The 23,778-nt window shown below is 38.3% G+C and overlaps 2 protein-coding genes across 2 annotated transcripts in view; one reads left to right on the forward strand and one right to left on the reverse strand.

The window, feature by feature from the left end:
- The window catches only part of DMGDH (dimethylglycine dehydrogenase), a 39,884-nt gene extending 36,411 nt beyond the window's left edge, over positions 1 to 3,473 (reverse strand). The window contains exons 1-2 of the mRNA XM_088156658.1: positions 3,193 to 3,473; positions 1,175 to 1,340 (exon numbers count right to left, since the gene is read on the reverse strand). Of these exons, the coding sequence (XP_088012784.1) occupies positions 1,175 to 1,340; positions 3,193 to 3,269 (243 nt within the window). The 5' untranslated portion in view covers positions 3,270 to 3,473. The remainder of the gene's footprint in view (positions 1 to 1,174; positions 1,341 to 3,192) is intronic.
- Positions 3,474 to 3,552: 79 nt separating this feature from the next.
- On the forward strand, positions 3,553 to 20,252 carry LOC106856212 (betaine--homocysteine S-methyltransferase 1). Its single transcript, XM_014881405.2, has 8 exons — positions 3,553 to 3,692; positions 7,419 to 7,551; positions 11,342 to 11,460; positions 13,461 to 13,652; positions 14,222 to 14,369; positions 15,247 to 15,429; positions 19,001 to 19,229; positions 19,712 to 20,252. Exons 1-8 carry the CDS (start codon positions 3,654 to 3,656, stop codon positions 19,884 to 19,886), a joined length of 1,218 nt encoding a protein of 405 aa, XP_014736891.1. The 5' UTR covers positions 3,553 to 3,653; the 3' UTR covers positions 19,887 to 20,252.
- Positions 20,253 to 23,778: the final 3,526 nt, after the last annotated feature.

Consider the following 23,778-nt stretch of genomic DNA (forward strand, 5'->3'; position numbering starts at 1 on the left):
CTTTGAAACTGACCCCCACTCAGGGCTCCAATGCTGCACTCACTAAGAATGTGGGAAAGTATTGGAGGAAGGGTTGCTTTAACACTGTTATGACCAGTAAATTGGGGTGAGCGAGTGTAACAACAAGAACAAAGGAAACATTCAGTAACAACACCATTCATGATTCTGATTCCTTATTGAACTAGGGGATTTTTATTGTTTTTTACACACATATTGTTTTGCATATGCATTGAGCAAATAGAATTCATTCTGTGGTTCACTCCTGTACTTAAGACAAAGTATTCTTTGTGTATTTTGTAGTTATGATTCAATACACAAGATACCTGATACTTCACATCATGTTTGCCAAACTGCTGTATAACTGTCCCAAAGACATAAAATTATGGAATATTGTTTCTTCTTACTACATACAGAGTGTTTTGTTTATTGAAAAGCAAGTAAAATTAAGTATACTACTTATTCACTACATGCAATGATTTCTTTTAAATTTCATTTTTTACTACTGTTGTCTCAAAAAGCCCCAAAACTGCAAAACATCTGCACGAAGATGAAGCATATCAGACTTCAGACTTCCTCCTCTGGGAGAAGTATGAGAACACAAATAAAAGATAATACATCTGAGTCTTAATTTGTCCTCCTTAATTTGTCCCTGAAAAGTAAATAATTGCATAAATGGTCTATTGTATTAACAGGGTAGATTAAAACATTTGGGTTTCAGTTATTTTGTGTTGCTACACACAGAGATAACAATCTCCCAATTTCAGTTAAGAATAGTTGGAAATTAATTGGGAAATAATCTATTACTATATTATTGTGGCAAGCTTTATTTAATTTTGTTACATTATCTACTGCAGATATTGATTGAGAAAATATGTAATTACATAAATGCACATTGTGAACCAGTATGACCATGCGATTAACATTACTAAAGGAGATCTTTCTACCATAACATTATTACATGTGTGTCTTTTTAGCTCTTTTCTTTAGAATGCAGACAAATATGCAGGCTTAAAAAAATCACAGCATGCATTTGTTAACTTTGCTGCTCCAAGATTTTACATAATGTCAGCAATGGCAGGAAAGAAAGTGGGGGAATAAAAAGGTAATGAAACTTCCACCACCATTATATACACAAACTACTGTTAATTTGAGAGATGAACAAAACATTTCTTACTGCATGCCAGGTAGATCCCGCAGTGAGCTCAGATTTTTCAAGCAGAACAACATCCTTCAAGCCAGCTTTAGCCAAGTGATAGGCTAGACTCACACCAACACAACCACCACCTATGATCACTGTGTCTGCTCTGTCTTTCCCTAAGGAAGAAGACGAGGCTTCTTTACTAAAAAAAAAAAAATAAATAAAAAAATAAATTTACAGACAGTTAGAAAAAGGCAATAGCACTTTTCCCCATCTCTTTTGTTTATGGCTTCAACCATAATACACGTGGGTTTCTGCTTGGGAGTGCTTAAAACCTAACCTTCTTTACTCATATCCACTTTCAAAGTAAATGCTCTTTGAGGGTCATATAGGAAAACAGTAACAATAAAAAGAAAAGAAAATAAAAACAACAAAACAAGTTTGCTTCCACTTGCAGCTTTAAACATTATTTATCCAACGTACCCTTATATGTAGATCCTATTTCTCAAAAACAAGATGATGTCTAACACGACAACGTCAAAACCTGACTCTTCCAAAGTGCTGTAGTACGTGCAACAAAAATGCTTTAAAAATATTTACTCAGTAAGGCCCCTTAATAAATTTCTAAAACCAGTTTCAGTAGGCTACATCAGTGTACATGTTCATGAAGAATAAAGCTTTGTATTTACTTTCATGTTCTGTCTATTTTGAGGTGTTCACAGATTATCAGAATATTCTGAGCTGGAAGGTACCACAATGATCAAATCCAATTTCTAAGTGAATGGCCCATGTAGAGATTGAATTCACAGCCCTAATGTTATTTGCACCATGCTCTAAATAACTGAGCCATTCCTAGGGTTGGCATGTCCTATTTTGCTTAAGACAAAACATTATAGAAACAGGTTTTTGTCAATGGCCCACACCTGCTACTCCACACTGTACTTTCACAACCGAGTCCAGCATAAACCAGAACTGTTGCTGTAGGCAGCCCTATTCTGCAAGTCAACTGTTCCTCCTCTCTACTATCTCATCCACAGGCAGCCCAGCAGCAAGCTACATGTGGAAATTTATCACAAATTTTTAAGAAGTAATGTTTTTGGATGTGACACAAGGTAGGACATATAATGACAGTAGCAGTACAGACTACCATGAAACCACAGCATCCTTCTCTTCAGGACAGTTAATCTATACTCAGTTTTATCTCTCCTCTCCTCGTACACTTTCAACTTCCCTGGGAACAGACTTTCTAATGTATAACTAGTCTTCTATGACTTCCACTCAGAAATAAAGGCTACTAGCTTTGTGTCTTATGAATGGCAATCTTGTAACATTTTAAATGAAAATGTAGGAGGAATATGCACCCTGCTTATACAAAAGATGGTGGCAAATGAAAAGTAAAATAAGTGGGAGCACAGGGCACCACAGGTGCTCTGTATTCGGCGCACCACACACATGCACGGGTTCTTTTTTCTGATTACACATTAATTTTTGCAAGTTAACAGTAAGCTGTTTAACAGCCAGATGTGCGACACTTACACCAGCTCCACTACTGAATTTTGAGCCAGGTGGTAATCGAGGTCAAGCATAAAGACTTTTCTCATTGTTCTTTTATGCTGTAGATTTGAGATCTCCTCAAGTGCCTTTCAGCTTTTTTCAAACCTTTGCCCAGGAGCCTGGCAAGAATTCGTGGTTCACCTTCCCAGAGAACTACACAGTTCACCCAGATGTTTGATCGTGCCAGTTAAAACCGGCCATTATTTGCTTATCGGTATGGCCCAGAAGACAACCAGGTCAGCACCGCACCCCGGGCTGGTCTCGGCTTTGGCGCAGCAAAGCGAGGCGCAGAGGCACCTCCTGGCCACAGGTGCCCCGGCTGGCCACGGAGCGCGGCAGCCCGGCAGCCGGAGCTGCCTCCCGCCACCAGCGCCTTCTCTGCGCATCCCCACAGCAGCAGCAGGGGGGCCGCGCCTTCGACGGCCACGGCCGCGACTGCCCCTCTGCCCGCGTCCCCCGCCCCGCCCGGCCCGGCCCGGCCCGGCCCGGCCCGCACTCACCGCCCCTGGGCGCCGAGGGGCCCGGGCCGGCGCGGGGGCCGCAGCCGCCGCAGGGCTCCCCGCAGCACCGCGCTCATCCCGCACACGCAGCAGGGATGGAGAGGGATGGAGAGCGCTGGCTCCGCACCGCTCTCCGCCGCGTCCCGTCCCGTCCCGTCCCTGCCCCGCCGAGCCCGGCCCTCCCGAAGGAGGGCGCCGGACCGCCCCTTGGCACAGGGGGCAGCCGGGGAGGCAGCCGTGACCTCGGGCCGGGCGGGGCAGGCGGCGGGGCAGCCCCGGCCGAACCAGGGCGCCCCGCGGGGTCAGGGGCCGGGCCGGGCGGGGGTACCGCCCGCGGTGCTGCCCACAGAGTCCCGCCTCCTCCTCGGGCTATAAACGCGCGGCCGGAGAGCCCGCTGAGCTGTGGTTCGTGCCGAGCCGTCGGGGCATATCCGCATAGCCAGCGTCCCTGGGCGAGGAAGATGCTGCCGATCAGGAAGACCGCGAAGCAGGGGAAAAGGGTAAATCTCTCGTCTCCCTCCCTGGCGCAGACCCGGCCGGTGCTCCCCGCGGGGCCCGGGGGCCGTGCCCCCGGCGCGGTGCCCTCGGCGGGACAGGGCGGTGCGGGGTGCGGCCCCGCGGCGGGGACCGGGCACGGGGCAGAACTGCCGGCCGCCCCTGCCGCCTCCGCGGGGCCGGGTCCGCGGGCTCGCCAGCGGAGCTGCTTCTTGGCTGGCACGACCCGCGACCCGCGCCCTTTAGCCTCCCACTAAGGTACTCGGTATCTCTGCAGGTAAGGCGATCTTGTGAAAACCTAAAATAAAGCCATAGTAATTGTACCTATTCAGCATGGAAACATTAAAGATACTTGGACACCGTTATGAGATAGATAAATTAGATTGATCTTAGTGCAGTCACAGCCCACATAATCTTCGTTTATCTGAACATATAGAGTGGAGCCACCAGAGTACAAAACCATTTAGCGTAATATTATTTGATGCGCAAATTAAGCAGGACTTGCAGCACGCCGCAAATTAAAATAGCGAATATTTTAAGAATAAACTGTCATTGGATGAGATTTCTGTCTCCAGCATCCTGACTGCTCTATTCAGAAGGTCCAGACTGCTCACCCCTTGATTAATATGACTGGGTATGACTAGTGTTTATAATATCAACCCTGATTCCTATATATGCATGCCCACTGCTCCCCTATTTAGCTAAAGAAATAAGCCAGTATAAAAAGTTATCCAGGCAAAGCCATTAAGGCAAAGCTATGAGTAGTATCTAAGTCAAACTCTCTGACATACATCAGAACTAGAATGTTGCACTGCTGCTTGAGAAGGTCAGCAGAATCATGCATTCTGTCCTTTGTTTAAAGGACTCTATTGCCATTAATAGGGCACATCTTTCTCAGGATGGGTTTTAATCGTTTTTATGAGTAGAGCAAAAGAGCAGAAAGATACGGGAAGAAGTCTGTGAGCTCTAGGTCCTACAGGTAGATTGGTGATAAAACAAGGCTATTTGTTCTGCTTTTTATATTTTGGCCTATACCGCCTAATTTCAACACCTAGCGGAAGAAAGCTGTCCTAAATTCCCCCTACAAGCAGTGGAGTTCTCTTTAGGGCTCAAGATGTGAATAGTTGTTTCAAGATTTATTTTCTCTCAACTGCTGAAAAGGTGGTTTATAGGTTGACCAAGCAGGTTTTCACTTAGTACAATTACACGCCTAAAGATAGTAGTAAGAATATCTTCATAGAGGCGTTTGCACTCATACTTTCCATGTACGTGTGGACCATGAGGTGCAACTCCATTCATAGTAGCGAAAGTAAAGCAGCAAAACATGGCTCAAAAAAACCTTGGATAGCTTTTTATACATACTGTTTTTTGTAATTTAACAAGATTGTCTTCTACCAGATCACCTGGCAATACAATTTTGATCAGGATTAGACATGAGTGCACAGCTGTAGGTCTCTGAACAAAACAAGATTGATGCTGAACTTTGGTTAGCTATATGGTGATTAAATAGGTGATATTTTGTACAGCGTATAAAATAAATATGATGTGAATAGAAGATATTAGCCCTATAATAAAGTTTGCAAAAAGGCTATTTCCATTTGAATCCAGCATGAACTGACAAATTAAATTTTTATTAAGTATTTTATGCTTTGTATTTATCTCTCCTGCCATTAGACACCCTGGTGATAGACTTAATATGTCACAGTAAGTTAAGGTGCCATGGTCTGTTCAAACATGGCTTATGTTGCTTCTGTGTGACAAAAGTGAAGATTTACACTTCAAAAGGAAACAGAACTATGAAGAAAAACTGCTATTAAGTACTGGAAGTGACTTGCTAAAATAAAGTTCTGCTATAGTACATTTAAATACATATATAATAATAAATATAATACGTATATATGATACAATTTCGTGTCTATTACTTAATATTCAGTTAAGAAGCAACAGCTGAGGCTGCCTTCATGTTAAAGATTCCTTTTTCCTCTGCACGCCTGCTGTCTGCATATTAAATTTCTGAAGCAGGCTTCATGTACAAAAGATTCTTTGGCAGACAGAGGAAGCACAGACTCAAGCAGTGAGCTTTTGCTGGCTCCATTTGAGGCATTCTATTACAAATGAAAGTTAGTTTACTGCAGGCATAATCTTTACAAAACCTCCTGGCATTTACACTAAGATTGTGTCTCCCTGGTTCTCTGGAAACAAAGATTTAAAAAATTGGACACTTTTTTAAAGTTAATCGGGTCAATACTTTGGCAAGTCCATAATATGCAATGGGACCCGATTTGCAGATTTGGAGATTTGCAGGCCAACACTTGGCAAAGCTTTGCACAGCAGCATTGTGCAGACCAGTCCTGCCATTTTGCTGCAATGCCAGTGCCTCAGCCAAAGTAGGTGACGCTCTCAGCCAGGCTTCTTAGCCTCTAAAGAGCTTTACACTGCTGTGCTTGGTGCTGAAGCTGGCACAGTGCTCCTTACTGTTGGAAAGGCATACTCTTGTTCTGCCAAAATGGCAGTGCTGAGACGTCCTAAGTGTTTGTCTTTGCTGGCTATATGGTGAGATAATTGCATTAATGAAAAGGAAATTATCAAGAAAGATGATTGCTGAAGTTTGAAAGATAATTGGTAAAAAAGCTATCCACTCAGCATGAAAATCACACTCAGTTCTATGTCCATAAGGCTTTTCTTTTTCCTACTCCCTTAAACATCTTCTGTTGAAATGCCAGTGCCATCAAGAAAATCATGGATGGAAATTTCAGTCTTACCTTTGATTGATTGTTATCCTGTACCCACCACCTTCATACAGGTAGTCTTCATTCAGCTATTTTTTAATATACATAGAATTACAGTTGCCATCCAGTAGTAGAAATCAATCCTACTCTAATAGCACTCTAATTCTACTTTTTAGAAATTTTGAACAAGTCAATGAAGTAATGAAAGGAATAAAAATGTAGTGTATTTTAGGAGAAACCAATATTTGTTCTCATGTTTTTCAGTTTTGCAAAAAATATAATTGCCGCTTTCCTTGCATTAGCGTGGAGTTCAACGGAGAAGCAAGGTTAATCTTCGATAGGGGTCTGTAAGGTTTCTAATTTGGCACTCTAAAACATTTCATGGCTGTGTAAAACAAACAGGATTTTCTTCCATTTTGTAAATCTGCTTAAGCAAACCCAGTTCTGTGAAAAGACTGTCAGAAGCTGCAAATCAGCTTTCTGAGATGCATCTTGTTTGGTAGGAAACTGTTGCATGATTATTTTTCTGTGATGCCTGTTGTGCCATCTAGTGTCACAAGCTGCTTGTGGTAAGACTCTGTCAAGGTGGCATTGGAAGCTAGAGAGCAGATGACCTAATAAAGATACCAGTGGTACTAGTGTTTTATTTTCAGAAGTTTCCCATGTATTTTACAGGAGAACTTGAGATGGCATATTACTTTCATAGGAACAGAATTGGACCACTGACTTACAGCCCTGGGAGCAATATCTCTGGAATACAACATAACTGACTAATGAGAAGTCTTACGCATAATATATGTGTGCTTATTAAGCCTTATGCTGCGAAAGAGCACATCTACCATTCTTTAATTAGAATTTCAGGAAGGAAATTTATTACTTTTTCTAATTGTGTAAAAAATATTTCTGCTAGCTCACAGATATTTATGTCTGCATTGCAAATACAGAAAATAGCCACCAAATTGAAGAGCTGTAATTGTTAACCTGCCCTCGTGCTTTCTCCAGGGTATTCTAGAGCGCTTGGATGCTGGAGAAATTGTGATCGGAGATGGAGGATTTGTCTTTGCTCTTGAAAAGAGAGGATACGTAAAAGCTGGGCCTTGGACTCCTGAAGCAACTGTAGAACACCCAGAAGCTGGTCAGTTTTACTAAGAAATTATATTCCTATAGTGAATGCAAACAATGTAATGATTGGCTAAATAATACATATATAGGAGCTCATAGTAGGTTTCTAAATACAAGTGTCCCTTGACAACTGTAAAATTACATTATGAACACCCTAAAAACTGCTCACCTGACCTGTTTTTCTTGCTCCAACACTGGCCAAAAGAAGTTGGCTGGGTAAGAATATGAGTAGTGCAAACATCTACTGATACCTCTTCAGAATGCTTTCCCAGTTTTCAGTAACTTGCATCCCAGAGACCTTTTGATACAGATGTGGTTATATTTGTGTTTAATAACATTCAGTGGTTTCTCTCTCAGGGATTTGTCCAGTCTGTCCTTGTGCTGATCATTTAAAGCTTGTAATTTAAAATATCTCATGGAAAGGAATTAACTATCTGTTTTGTTTTGTTCTAGTCATTAATTTATATTTATAAACTAAAATAGTTTTTTTATTAATTCTTTCAGGAAAAGCAGTTTTAAATGAACATCATGATGGGAGTATTTAATGTTTCTGGCTCTACTGTAAAATGGCAAATGATAAACCCAATAGTAACCTAAGAATTGCAATAAACATTTAACGGCATAACTTTCTTAAAGTGGACAGAGAAAAAATGACCAACAATTCTATGCCTTCCAGTTAAAAGAATGTAGTGTTAGCATAAATAGTGTGAAAGCAGATGGTATTATCTATTTATGCATGCTTCATTACAAGAAAGCATTTGCCCTAGTAGTATGATGTGCAATTAATCCCACAAGTCAATTCAGAATATCCCAGGGAAAAAAATTTCTTTGTTCTAAGTGTTTTCCATTCTGAATTAGTCTTTTTCTGTTATACAAGAGAAGAAGGAAGAGGAGTAGAAGGAGAAATATCTTAATTCTCTCTTTTACATCACTTTGTACATTTCACCTATTTATTCAGCCTAATCCTTCTCAGCCTTCAAATGTCGCTTATGTGTCATTTAGCATCCCTAATTTAGGGCAGCTTTAGATAATGCAGAGCTCTAGGAAAAGTTTAAGGATTGATGACCTAACTTGCAGACTCATCTCCCAAAGAGACATTCCATCATCTCTCTATTTCTCTCCACGTCTACATCTATCTGCCCCTGCATGTTCCATATTACAACTCATAGCACTTGTCCCATGTTTTTTATTTCCCCTTTGCTTGTTATTTTTGCACCTCAAAAGCCCTCGCTGCTTTGCACATGTGTCTTACAGGGTATTTATAAATCCACCCTTCAGGGCAAATGCATTCATGTCTTTTTGTGCAGTGGGGCTGCTTTCCCTCCATTACTGCTTTTTGCTCCTGCTCACTCAAGGATCATGTTACCTTGAAAGCAGATATAATACAACACAAGGAGCAATTGGCAGAGCCAGTGGGTGTCAAACCCATACAGCTACCAGAGCTTCTTGTCTTTATAAGGAAAGGAAAAGGAAGGAAGTTCTGAGAAGGTGGCAAGAAATAAGGAAAAAAAAAAAGAGTTCAAGGCCATTAACTGTATTACAAGAGAGGAGATCTACCAGACTGATAACTGTAGAAATTAGGAGATCTAGATTTCTTTTCTGAGACAGATCAGGTATTTCTCTGTAGTGAGCAGTATGCAGGGGTGCTTATTACCCCTACCTCCTCACAGCTTATGTCTGTGTCTTTTATGAAATGTCCAACTCAGGAGGGATTAAAATGAAAAATTGGTGTTACATATCTTACATCTAAAATGCATCAAATTATTAATAATGGTTTAGCCTCATATGCGACTGCTATTCCCATTTCTCAAATGCTGGAGGAAGCATGCTGGAAGTCATACAAGTAAACTACAGAGTGGTTTGGGTTTTTGATATTGCATAGTGCTGTGGGTTTGAAAAAAACAACAGTGTATTCTACTGGTAAAGCCTATTTGCCTGAGGTTGAATAAGATTCGGGCTGATGCTTATAGCACTACTGTTCCATTCAAAGTGTATCCCATGTCTTCTATTCACATACCTGGTATTTTGGGGTATGAAGTTTACCTTAATCATATGTGATAGATATTATTTCATTTTCCTACTTATGTCACTATCCATATTCACACAAATCCCAGGCATTCTTCTAGGAATGGTCTGCTATCAAAATGTCATAAATCATTTGTTTGTACGGTTTTTCTTCCTTTTCTTATTTCCTGACCAGTTTTCATCAATGCTTCCTAATTCAACAGCATAAAAAAAAACCTCAATAGAAACATACAGAGACAGCCCTTTTATTTGGGATCAGTGGGCTATTGTTATGATGTAGGAAAAAGAATACTCCCAGCACCACAAATTTTCGTCTTTTCATAAAGATGTAAAAATGAAATTTGATCCCAGGCATTCAGTCAGATTCCTAGAACTTTTTGAACAGTAGCTCTGCTATAACCTATGTTCCTGGAAAGATTTTTATGACTGTTGGGCAAAGAAGCACTGTGTTAAATCGCCTATATAGTAGGAAAAGAAGCACTTTGTAGTTACTCAAGGTGGGTAATAAAATATCGTAGTTAACAGAGAAAAGGACACTACACCAGTCCTTCACTGAAAGAAGACATGCTTGCAGGTTGATTCTAGCAACACAAAATGCTGTTTGAGCTTCTCTGGTGTAGAAAGCTGTGTTTGTTGCAGCGTACGGGAGTAATTTTATTCTCATGACAAAATTGCATATTTTCTTAGTGACACAAACTGTGTTAGTAGACAATTAATTGAGTGAGATAAACTAGGACTTCAGGAAAACTTTTTAAACGTCTGCCACAGAAATTGCAGTGTTCTTGTGTGTGTAGGTAATATCTTGTGTACAGGGCGTTCCTGTATTTGCTATAAGCTCTCGAGCATTTAATGCTGTTTTACATGATCGGTAGCATTCTAGTAATTATTATAATTATTATTCTCTGGATAGATATATAAAATCAATTGAGAGTTCCTGTACTGTTCCCACTGTGGCCATTGCAGTGTACTGCTTACAGCCAGAAAGGTACAATTACTATTACAGTCTTTTCCCAAAGTCCTAATGTAGGAAATTTGTCTATTATAAGTAATGGTAACCTGTCATTCAAAATGAGTGTTGTCTATCTAGTAAAATCATCTTGTGGAGACATATGGGAAGACTCTCTTCTGTGAGTCACTTTTATGGAGCAACTAAACTTCTTTCAAGTAAGGATGTATTTAGCAAAATAGAGCTTTGGTTTTGGCTAACTAGGCTCTTTTAAAGCTTTTTTGGGGGAGAAAAGTAAAAAATGCAAAATAGAGGAGGCAATGAAACACTGTATTCTTCCCTATAATTATCATCTTGTCCCTTAATATGTTGCTATGATACTTTCTTCTGTTTTCTTCTTCTTGGTATAGAAGCTAAGAGAAGACAGCTTATTCATTGAAGAACCTTTTGTCTGGTTTTCCTTGTTATGCTTTCATGTTCTTTTGTCAGGTATCTGTTATCCCTTCCTAAATCACTATAAAAAAGCTCTATATCTGGGAGATGTGAGGGACTGCAGAAAATAGAGGTTAAGCAAGGTAACAGGCAAAACTGAATCTGCAGCTAAATTATATAGAAATCTTCAATCATTCTTAGCAGAGAAAAACTAAGAAGAAAATTTTCTACCTAATGTTTTGATGCTGGGAAGAAATTCTATGCAGATTTGGGCACTGCTTCTAATTTCTCATAATGGGTCTTCTAGTAAACACAATGTCACTTATTTTACAGTAACATTACATCAATAAACACTAGATTTGGGGATAACATGGTAATAACTTTGTCTCTTAATTTGCAGTTCGTCAGCTTCACCGAGAATTCCTCAGAGCTGGATCCAATGTTCTGCAGACCTTCACCTTTTATGCCAGTGAGGACAAACTAGAGAACAGGGGCAATTATGTAGCTGAGAAAATAAGTGTGAGTAAAAGAGTTCTGTTGGAGATAGGAAATAAGTCAATCAATTTCAAAAGGTTTAGCAGAGAGATTATTAAGTTTGTCATAACTGTTTTGGCTATATTTGAGGACCAGAGAATGAGCTGATGGAATTTCAGAGTTTGAAAAAGCAAAAAAGGCAAGTTGAATTGACAAAAAACCCTAAACCAAATCCAAAATCAAACGCAAAATGGGGTAAGGGTGAAGAGAGGAAAGAAAATGCCCACATTGTATTTTTTCTGTATTTTTATCTGAGGAGATGGGTTTACTGGAGTTTTGATACAAAGATTATAGGGAGTACTAAATGCAGAGAGAGCAAAACTAGTGAAAAAACAGAACTGTTTTAACATCCAGATAAATGACTGAACTGTAAAAATGGTGAAGAATCCTAAGGAATAGTGAGTACCTAATGAGAACAAAATGTTTTTAGAACCACATCTTCATTAAGTAGCAACTGAAATAATCCAAGCTATACACTGTAGTCAATATTCCCCTTCTGTTGTGTGAAGGTAATTTGTTACATCAGCAGAATACCTTGTCGGTGTTTTCTTAGCCCCTCCACAGAGGAGCTGTAGAGTGCTGGGTGTGTTTACTAGACATAGGCACAAGGTCCAGTGGAATTCCTGGCCAAACATTTCTATATAGTTCCTGTAAGACTAGAGAGTTTGGCATTGAGTGGTTTCTCTGATCCTGTTCCTTTGGTCCTACTGTACATTTTATCTTCTGAAAATTAGAGAAAATTCTCCAGAGCTCAGGGAGGAAGGAATATCTGTGTCTGTGAAGGTACCCGCAGTCAGAAATTAGAATAATCTGGACACTAGGGAAATACTTGAGGCTCAATTGAGGTCATACCAAAATGTCATATGACCAAATTTATCTGAAATGCTGTACCTTTTACATCAATAGATGCAACACTGAAATGTCTGAAGTAGTCCCAGAAACAGAGTACCTTTGGAGCAAGCCATGCTTCAATTCTTGCTGACATGCAAAATTATAAAGCCTGGAGAGCACCTGGTATTGGGATTGATTACATCAAACCTCTCAAAATTTATTTCCTGCCAGTTCTAGAATCAGGTTCCTCCAGGATTTAACTAATTTATGGTTCCACTTCTGAGAGTCCCCAAACATGTACCCATGCACAAATGCAAATGGAAGACAATCTGTCAGCAACAGCCTTAAAAATCAGCTGGGTTTTTTGAGGCAGGTATGTAAAACTTCAGCTGAGAGAAGACTGTGGAGATTCTAAACAGTCTACGACTGCAGAGAAACCTGCTATAATCAGTACTTGTTAAGTACCACAACTAATGATTCTTTTTCCCAGATATTTTTTTCTCAGTTTAATGTCTTTTGAAAAGCTGTTCTAGTCATCCTAATTTAGATATAGAAGGAATATGACTTTCAGTCTAGGTGACTAATTAACAGTATTTTCCCCTTTATTTAAGTTGGCAACTTTACCATCACAGAATTAATTATATGTTTTTGTAAATATCTTGAATATATGAATATTATACTGGGGGCAGGGGGGAGTGTTAATTATAAGAACACTAAACTACATTTAAAAAAAAATAAGTTGAAATTCCTATATATTTTGTTTTCCATCCACAAATTTCAGAATGAATGCATTTACTTAGATGTAACTAACTCATTTTCTAAGATGCAAAGAAAATTCCACTTCATGCCAAATACTTGCTTTTTATAGGCTATTTGTGAAAGATCTATTAAGTGAAATTTATTTTGTAGTATTTGATAATATGAGAACTTAGAGGACACAAGAAATTAGTTTCCTAATGTTTGTTACTGTTTGAATCTTATCTTCCTATTCAATATTACTTAAAAATCCATTTGATTTTAATTACATTTAGTTTAAATTTTTAAAATATATGAAAAGGCCATTATGACTCTTGACTATTTTTGTCCTTCTAGGGTTCTGAAATTACATGCATACCTCTAATAAGATAAAGCTAACATAATCTATGTTCACACAGTGCCACAAAGTAAATGAAGCTGCTTGTGACATTGCAAGAGAAGTGGCCAATGAAGGTGATGCTTTAGTGGCTGGAGGAGTCAGTCAAACGCCATCTTACTTAAGCTGCAAGGATAAAACAGAGGTTAAAGCAGCCTTTCAAAAGCAACTGGAAGTCTTTATGAAGAAGAATGTGGACTTCCTAATTGCAGAGGTAAATCTATAAAAAATGTACATGCCTTCAACTAGCACAGAGTTAACTTCTAAGATGTCTAGTCTACTTTAGGGACTGTCACTACGTGTTGCTACCTCCTTCAAAATTTTCTGCTGTGCTTTTATCCCAGTAGTATAAGATATTTTTCTAAATGCTCACCAGCATTTGCAAGTGTTCTAGAATAGGACCTTGAAACCTCAATTTCTACCTCAGTCAAGTAAAATTCTGTACTGGTACAAAGAGAAAATGTTGATGGGATCTTGACTAATCCCTCTATCTTCCAGTACATGGAAAGCAACTTAAGATGACTTTTCTAGGTGACAATAGTTCTTGGGTTAATCCTTGATTAACCTCCCATATGGGCATTCTTATTCTGAAACAAAAGCATTATTTTCAATTTATTTTTACTCACTTTTAAAAATCCTTTTTTTACTGCATGGCCAGTACACTCAATTGAATTATGTTATTATAAATCAAATCATTGTATTGATGGTGAATTTGGGGTCTGGATTAATATTTTTATATTTCACTGCTGAGAAACAAAACAGCTTAGTTTTAATTTCTTTCAGTATTTTGAACATGTTGAAGAGGCTGTCTGGGCAGTTGAAGTTCTAAAAGAATCTGGAAAGCCAGTTGCAGCTACAATGTGCATTGGTCCAGAAGGAGACATGCATGGAGTGCCCCCTGGACAATGTGCTGTCCAGCTAGTAAAGGCTGGTAAGAATCTGTTTTAATGCACTCTTTAAAAGTATGGAACAAAGTAAAGTCCCTAATTATTGAAATAAACAGATGTGTATCTCAAGTAGGTAGCTTCCCAGTCATATCTGATAAGAGTTTTGACTCTGTAGAAAAGTTTTTATATGTACTTGACTAAAACAATCTTGTAAAGACATGTGGAAATACAGTTATGAAATTCTTGATAATAAGTATGAAATGGGTGAGAACAATAGCCATAGATAACTGATACTGAATACAGCAAAATCCTAAACCTATCCAAATTTTATTGCAGACCCATCCCAAATTCTAGAATCACAAGCATAAAGCCACCTTTGATTCTCTGTTCTTGTTTTTGCACACAGTTCAAGCTCAAGATGAGAGAATTAAGAGGATGAAAAAAGTAGTAATTTTGGCTATCAAAAGCTATTTTCTGCAGGACAAAGGGAACGGGAGAAGAAATTAAACAGGGGAATTAGAGTGTATCAGAGTGAAGATACACAGGTTTATGTATCTATTCCGAACTGCTCTTTTCATTTCAAGTTACAGCTGAAATCCAAAGGTAGAACTTGTGTTAGGAGCCTGCTCCCTGTTTGCATGTGTGACTTTATGTAAACAGACTTCACCGATTAAGCTCTGTAAGAACAAACATCTATAGGAGGACAGAAGATGTGATTCATCATTAGAAAGGTGAAGAGGAGAGCAGCTGAGATGTAAAAGGCATGATCAAGCTCACGAGAGTTGTGGCTGGCTCTTGCACAGCTGACTTGTTTTCATAACACTGATGTAAAGATGAACAGCACTGCTTCTGGAATGCTGTGGAACTTTCATCTCCCACTTCCTGCAGAGGTGTGACTTGAAGTTATTTTCTTCCTCCTAGGTGCTTCTATAGTTGGAGTCAACTGCCATTTTGATCCAGAAACTTCCATCGAAACTGTGAGGCTGATGAAAGAGGGCTTGGCGGCTGCTAAGCTTAAAGCCCACCTGATGTGCCAGCCACTTGCTTTCCATACACCTGATTGTGGAAAGCAGGGGTTTATTGATCTTCCAGAATTTCCCTTTGGTAAGATAAGGGTGTCTTTTGTTGGTGGTATTTGGTTGGTTTTGCTTAATGGGTTCTTCCTGGCCTTTTTTTTCCTCCCAGCTTTTAGTACAGCTGAAGCTGCAAGGTGTCCTTTTATTCAATACAATGAGTCCTAATTATCCTGTCTGGCATTTTCCAGACAGGTCAAAATGTAATATTGGAGTAAAGATCATCCACATAGTGAGAATACTTCAGTGGTGTCACAGCATGTGGCTCAGTGTGTAATTATGATGAAAACAGCTAAAATGCCACAACCTAAATTAATTTTAGAAATATTCTTCCTCATGCTATAGAATCCTGTTCAGGACAGTTGTAAACAGACCAAAGAGCAGTAGCAAATGTACTAAAAAAACCCAATTTTTCTCGGTTGTGACATCTGTCCCACAAGGGCTATGTTGACCTGCATAAGGATTTAATGTAAAATGCAGTACAACAGATATAGGAGCATTATTACTGAACTCATAATAAGTGTAACATTAGAGAGACACCAGAAAGGGGACTTTATTATTGCTAACAAATTAGCAGTTTGGAGAAGTCTATAACATGTATGCTCAGGAGACACTCTACGAAAACTGGAAGATTCAGCCATTTAATATTTATATAAGGCTTGTGTATTTAGGGCTTATTTTCATGTGAGTAAAGGAGCCCTTTAACATAAGGGCAAAATCAGCTCAAACACTTAAAGGCTGATTAGAAAATTCTTTCATTTTCGGATACCATACACCCGTCTTTTCAAGATCAGAATAAATGATATTAAAACATTCACGATTTGAATTTGCAGCAAAAAAAAAGAGAAGTAGATGTGATTTTCAGGAAGCTAATTGTTTTCCTTTAAATTCCTCTCTTTACATAAATGAAGGAAAGAGAATAAAGCATAAGCCTGAGGCATTCATTAAATGGTAATAACACGTCTGAATCCTGAAAATATCTAAGATATTTGAAAGTGTTAGGAACTCATTTATCCTATTCTTTCCTTCATATAGTTCCTCTGATTGCAAGCAGAAAAAAAAATCAAACAGATGCAGTAAGCAATCAAGTGAATGGAAGGATTCACTCTGGTTTGTTATCGTTCTTGGCTTGTGTGCTATAAGCAGTCTGTATGACATCTCAGCATTTAGAATTTCCATGAATAATTAATTGGTGAAGACTGGCTCTGTGAATGTTTTCAAAACCCAGAAGTAGCAATTGATTGCTTGACAGCAGATAATCTGTTTGGTAAATCACAGTTAAACTGACCAAATTACCTGGTATTCATGAAGACAATAACAGAGAGATATTTCTATATCTGAAGAGTACCTAAACTCTGTACAGTGCAACAAGATCCAAGTTTCTAGAAAAGCATTAGGTATGTTATATGACAAACTCCAGCAATTAGATGCCAGAAGTATTTATTTTTCTGTAGGACTTACTCTATTTTTTAATGTTTTCTCTTACTGTGTTACTGCAATTTCTCTGAGATGTCACCAGTTAAATAAAGATAATGTTTTAGAAAGAAATGACCTTCTCATTGAAAGCATACCCAATTATCTCAAGGGTAGATACATCGAGGGGACAGATCTAGGAGCACGTTACAGTTTTACTCAGAAACTGTTAAGTTAGAGATATTTAATTCTGAATAAAGCCAAGAGAAGTATTGCATTGGCAGACATGGAAAAATAAAATGTTAGTCGATTTTGGGAAGGAGTCTCTCCACTTTAGAGACAGGGATGCTGTGTGGGACATTATCAAATGCTTTGTGGATGTCCTGGAAGTTGACATTCGTCACTTTTCCCTTCTCCACCAGTGCCCTAACCCCATCATAGGAGGCCACCAAATTTGTAGGTACGATTTGCCCTCAGTAAAGCCATGTTGGCTGCCACTAATCACGTCCTTATTTTCCATGTGCCTTAATACAGCTTCCAGGGGATTTGAGCCAAGATTTTTCTGGGCATTGTAAGACTGATTGGTCTGTATTTCTCTGGCTTTTCCTTTTTTGCCTTTTTAAAAGTGTGGGTTATGTTTCCCCTTCTCCAGTCACTATAAACTTCACTGGACTGTCACAAGTTTTCAAATATGATGGACAGTGGCTTAGCCACTTCAGCTGCAATCAGATGAATTCATCTCATCAGGTCACATGGATTGTGACAGGGTGATGAAGAAGACAGGGAAACAATCTATACTATTCCCCTGAAGTTTAGTTGCTTATACAGGTGTAAGTTGAGTGCACAATGATGCATTCTTACCGTTGATCATTTGTATAAATTTTGCATTAGCTTTTAAATGATATGTGAAAGAAAAGGAAATAATGCATTGGTGCTTCTGATACTTTCTGTCATATCTGCAGCACTGTAAAAAACTTGTTTTTATTTGAACAGCTTTCTAAAATGCTTAATCTAAGCTTTCCATGCAATATTAGTCCACCTACTTTTCCTTTATCTCGTCTTTCCTTCTGAGACCAATAATTTTTTGTATAAAAATATTTAATTGTCTTCCTTCTGCTTTTCAATTTGTGAACCTGATTCTTAACTACACAATGGACTTAGAGTGTATCTGCTTTGTATCAGCTTCTGGCACGTTAACCTTTTTAGGGACAGGGAGTAGGGACGTTCTTCAGTCCTACCTCTCTTTTGTGTTGCTGGAGCCTCATTACCTCAACCACAGCTTCTTTGCCCAGCACTGTTCAGTGCACAGACATGATGCTGCACTTGCCTGATAAACATGATGGTTCATGTCCTGCAGATGTGCATGTGCATTAAGAAATGGGAGAATTTTTATTCTTTTATTTCTGTATTTCTTAAGAATTTCTTCTTCAGTCCCCATTCTTTTCTTTACAATTATGCCGCTCTTCTGCCTGTAGCTCCTTGAGGCGTGCTTTTCCTTGCTCTTTTCACTTTTTACTCCTTTGCTTTCACAAGTCTACTCTCCTGGCTCTTGTTATTCCATCACAATGCTCAACACAACTTGTGACAGAATGAAGGGTTCAAAATAAAGACGGCATTCTAACGTACAGAACCTCCCACAAGGAATGAGGCAGCAAGCTGGTCATGACTGGGATTATAACTAAGGGGTGGGCTAAGAAATAGCTACAGATCCCAGCTGAAACAACTGGCTGCCAGTATCTGAAAAAAGTATAATAAGCATTTCTGAGGAACAATGAGTAGGATTATTCCTATGCCAGTAGGCTGATACCTGTTCCTTTCACAGGTTAGTGTGTAGTAATCATTTTTCCCAGGTATTGATTGCTTATTAGGAAATATAGCCATAACATTGAAAGTATTCTAATTCTTCCGCTAAGATCTCTGCAGAATGGGAAAACACGATCAGCCTCAGAAGGTACTGGGTTCCGTTTTGCAATGCCAAAAATGTTACAAGCACAGGTCAGCAGAGCACTGCAGAGTCTGAAATCTAGCCTTCTGAAAGTTTTGATCAGTGATTCTAGTCAGACAGTTCAAACACGTACATGTATAGCCACTCTTGCAAACAGCATGCTAGTGTTTCAATAGCATAGTTTCTCATTAAAAAAAGGATAAAAATTGAATGGTGGCAACTTAAGATTCGAATGTCTTCACAGGTCTGGAGCCAAGAATTGCCACCAGATGGGACATTCAAAAATATGCAAGAAAAGCCTATGACTTAGGAATTCGTTTCATTGGAGGCTGCTGTGGATTTGAGCCCTATCATATCCGAGCAATAGCTGAGGAGTTGGCTCCTGAAAGAGGATTTTTGCCAGAAGCTTCTGAGAAACATGGTAGCTGGGGTGATAACCTGAGCATGCATACCAAACCCTGGGTCAGAGCAAGGTATGTATAACTGACCTGGAAACCATCACACCTTCTGCAAAGGCTTACATTGCTCCACAGAGCATGCAGACTTAGATGATATGAGCATCTAAATATTACTGTAAACATTCTATGTTTAAAATTATATATTTTATATCTGATAATTTCAAAGAATTAAAGCTGAGCTAGGAGCAGGGACAGGGGTGAAGGAGAAGTAGAGGAGCTCCTGTGAATACAATTCATGACAATGAAAAGGAAAAATTGACAGAGTATTGCAAATCGGCTCCTAATGGTGGCTTGCTTACAGTATTCTTTTCAAAGATGGAAATATACTTTTAAAGCATATAGCATTTAATTGGCTATTTTCATTCATACTTCTATATCTAAATATAATGTCAATCTTTACAAGTTAGATGACCCTTTGCAATTGTCATTTTGGCCACATTTCCTTCGATATCATGAGATGCTGGAAAAAAACCCTGAATTTCTTTTTCTTAATTTAGGGCAAGAAAAGAATACTGGGAGAATCTGAAGCCTGCTTCAGGCAGGCCATATTGTCCTTGCATGTCAAAGCCAGATGGCTGGGGAGTGACCAAAGGTGCCAAGGAGCTGATGCAACAGAAAGAAGCAACAACTGAAGAACAGCTGAAGGAGCTCTTCCGGAAAAAGAAGTTCTAATCCACTGCAGTTCTGTAAATCCTAAAATGATTTATCTACAGACCATCTCATGCTTCAGAAGAAAATCTCTGAAGATGAGTACTGTGTTGATTTATCAGTAAAAATGTAATGAAAGAGACAAAATGCAGAAAGAATGTGATTACATAGTAAATATGTCTAACTTTGATAATAAAATCTTTCTCTGGACGAATAGTTTAGAGAATACATAGTCAAAATTAATTTTGGATTCTCATAATAACTGAGCTTCTGTTAGCTGGGTGCCATTAATTGGGTAGACACAGAAATACCTGGAAAATTATAATTGGCTCCACTCACCTGTGAAAAAAGAAAAAAAACAACTATAAATACAGTGGCAATGGACTTCAACTCTCAAGTCTCTTTTCATTTTGGTATCACAGGACTTTCCTCAGATCTTGAGATTTATTGAGAACGAGTGCAGGAACACACAAACTGCCAATTATCTGTGGTCACTTTCCTGGTCAAGAGAATAAAAGTAAACTGAAAACTATATCTTATAATTGTAATCAAAACCTAAGGAAAACAAGATCTTGCTGGAAGTTCTTATATGCAGAGAGCTTTTAGAAGAGGAAAAGGGCAAGTAGGTAACTCAGTTTGTGTCTTAAATTACCATGTACATAAGATTTAGTCTTCTGGGGATTAAAAGGCTTAAGAAATTACTCTGCAATCTTATAAAGGTCAAATAAATTAAACATAATATAATGAAATAATATTGTGTTATCTTCACACTTTAAATTGTTGGACCTCAACAAGAATATTATATCTCCAGTAAAAAACTAATTTTTAAATGATGCAGCTGGTTTCTGGAAATCTCACTTTAATTACTTGGTTATCTTAAAACAGTAAAATCCCTACAGGTTTCTAAGATACAGCTCCTTTAAAAGAGTAGTACAACATGCTTTTTTTTTTTTTTTTTGGCTGATTGATTCATTCTACCGTCTTAATTTTAACAAATGAAAAACTCTTGTTAAAAAACAGATCAATCCATTTAAGTTAAGAAAACCCATGGAAAAACTCTTGTTAAAAAACAGATCAATCCATTTAAGTTAAGAAAACCCATGGAATTTGTACACTGATTCACTGATATGTTGAGGTTTTCATAGGAAGGGTACCACTATATTTGGATCTTGTAGAGGACACATTTCCATCATTTATTTTTGTGAAGTACCATACAACTTCAATTTCTGTCTAGAATTAATTTCCACCTGTCCTACATTGAGGCACTACCTTCATGAAAATCTCATTCTCACAGTTAGTGTTGAAAAATTTAGTTAGACTACTTTTTATGTATACACTTATTTTCTTATTTCTATCCATGCTGGTATTCTACAATTCAGGAAATACATATGAAACACTTCAATGAGAAACTTCAGGTATCCTTTTGAGGCTGTTATTGGCAGACAGATTTAAGCCTCCCTTCCCCAGGCTTAAAACATATCAAAACACTTACTAGATAGAAATTTTGCCTAAAAGCCAAAAGCAGACAAATCAAGAAATACTAGATATTTTAAAATTAGGTATTTTCAAATGCAGATTATTTTCAAAGTGTCCATGCAAGTGTATATACTTCATACACTTTATAAACTCCTTTCCTTCCTAAATGCTTCTCAACGTTACCTCTGCAGAGAGTGGAATATTGCAAAATCTGTAAAACAGGAATGCCACATGTTCAATCATCACCAAAATGCATGTAGCGTTAAAGACATATGCATGATTAGGTGGCTTAAAACAAAGGTTACAACCAGTACAGAAGTGTTCTGAACAATCATTACCTCTTTAGGGACTTCTTGTGGCATAGAATGCTGCTTGATCAGCATACACTAACTATATATGTAGCTGGGCCGATTTTTTGGAAACTGTTATTGCGTGCAAAAATTTGTATTGAAATGAATGACTTCACAACACAGAATCCTAAAGGACCTGGTATTTATGAAGATGTGATTTTGAATTTTTGATACCCAGTTTGAAAAGGATGAATTTTAACACATTATGATGAGAAATACTTAATGGCCATTTGAAGACATGGAAAATGAGAGCTGGCCCAAGAGTGGGGTGAAACAAACATTCCCTGTTTTATTCATATCACAGACTGGGCTTATAAAGGAATTTGCAGTGGAATGGAAACAACTTCAGGGTGCTTTATTGATCACTAAAAACCTTCAACCTATCAAAAAAACCCAACCTCCACCAAAAAATATCCAGCAGCCCCTGCCTCAAAAAAACCCCCAAACCAACCAAAAACACCAACCCGCAAAGTCAACCAAGCTACAAAGCTTTCTTTCCTATCTCTTTCTCTGTAACATCTTAGGCAGAAGGAAACTTGTTAGATTTCCGTATGTTTCTAATGGTTAATTACATGGCTTGTTAAGGAAATAAGACACACCTACGGCACAGTACTAGGAAATTTGTTTCCCTGGAAAGCCTGTCTGAAAACTTAAATGGGAATTGAAAGGTTCTTTATAAGGCTAGCTCCTGTATTTGGCACCTTAAGGACCATTTATTTGTAGGACAAGGTGCTTGCTTAACCTGTTTGGAAATAAATCTAATGACATAGCTTCCATGACAATGCCAGGTTAGTTCAAGGTCTACAATTACAGAAACACAAAATATTTGGAAGGGATCTGCAAGGATCATGCCTGGTTACTTCACTCTTAAAATTTTCCTAGTTTGAATATTCCTTGATGGAATTTATTCTTTCTTTATAATTTTTCATTGGTTTTCTCCATTATTTCTTTACAGCTCATTAGAGACATGAAGACATGAAAAATTTCTTCATTTGCTAAAGTTACTTATACACTTGAAGATTTACATACATTCCTTGTTTCTCTCTCAATCAAACACACCCCGTTCATTCATTCTTCCCTCTGAGTCTGATTCATCATATACCCAGAAATCACTTCCATTAGATCTCTATCCAGAGTTTCCTATCTCTTATGTGTTTTTCCCTGTGAGCAGAAATGAAGTGATCTGAACCTCAGAAGTTCAGATCCAGAAGTGAAAATATAGAGTATTTTACTTTCCTAAAATATAAAGAATACATCTTACTCATGACACTGAATGTCAGAACAAGAGGCACCTGAACAAACCATAAACTTCAGAAAGTACTAGCAGATGCACTCCACAGGAGGAAATGGCTACATATTTAGTCAGCTCCGAAGTTTCCAAGAATTTAATGCAAAAAAAGGCCTAAAAACCTGCTGGTTTTCTTAATGGTCAGGTGTTGGTCTGATTTATCTGTAAACCACAGAAATGCAAGGAGGGTGTTATAAAGAAGGAAAATTGGGAATTAGTAGTAAAACTCACCGTTTTTTGCTGAAGACACAGCTTTTTTTCCCCTTGTTCTTTGGAGAAAGTTTTCTAAGGATCCTACTAAATCTGATATCTTCAGGTACAACAACTTGCTTCCTAAAGCAGTTTATGGCTCCGTGTTATCAACTATATTCAAAAATGCAATGGCAGGTTCCGTGACATTTTTTAAATCTAAACGTGGAAAGAAATGGATTCTTGCATCTGTCTTGTTTTGCTCCATTAACATAATAAAATATTGAACATAAACTAATCTACTTTAATGCTATATTTAATTAAGTATAGACACCAGTGAAATAGGACATTCAGAACATTATGGTAAAATACATTATTTCAACATCTTGCTTTATTCTTACAAAGTTCTTTATTATTTTTTTCTTATGTTCCACTTTATTCAGATAGATGGTATTTGACATAAATTTTATGAAATCATGATACTGAATTTTGTCAGTTGTGTGTACTTCTTCGTGTACAGCTCCTGAGACAGACAGCGATCAATTACATCCCAACATTAGGAATTTGAAGATGGACTTTCCATGTACTTTGGTCAGCTACACCTCAGAGCTTC

The sequence above is a fragment of the Sturnus vulgaris genome, chromosome Z (assembly GCF_052056855.1).
Source record: "Sturnus vulgaris isolate bStuVul1 chromosome Z, bStuVul1.hap1, whole genome shotgun sequence".
Taxonomy (NCBI): Eukaryota; Metazoa; Chordata; class Aves; order Passeriformes; family Sturnidae; genus Sturnus; species Sturnus vulgaris.

Coding starts and splice junctions, on each gene's coding strand:
- LOC106856212 (XM_014881405.2), top strand. CDS start 3,654: ATGCTGCCGATCAGGAAGACCGCGAAGCAGGGGAAAAGG. Junction 3,693..7,418: donor CCGCGAAGCAGGGGAAAAGG/GTAAATCTCTCG, acceptor TGCTTTCTCCAG/GGTATTCTAGAGCGCTTGGA. Junction 19,230..19,711: donor AAACCCTGGGTCAGAGCAAG/GTATGTATAACT, acceptor TTCTTAATTTAG/GGCAAGAAAAGAATACTGGG.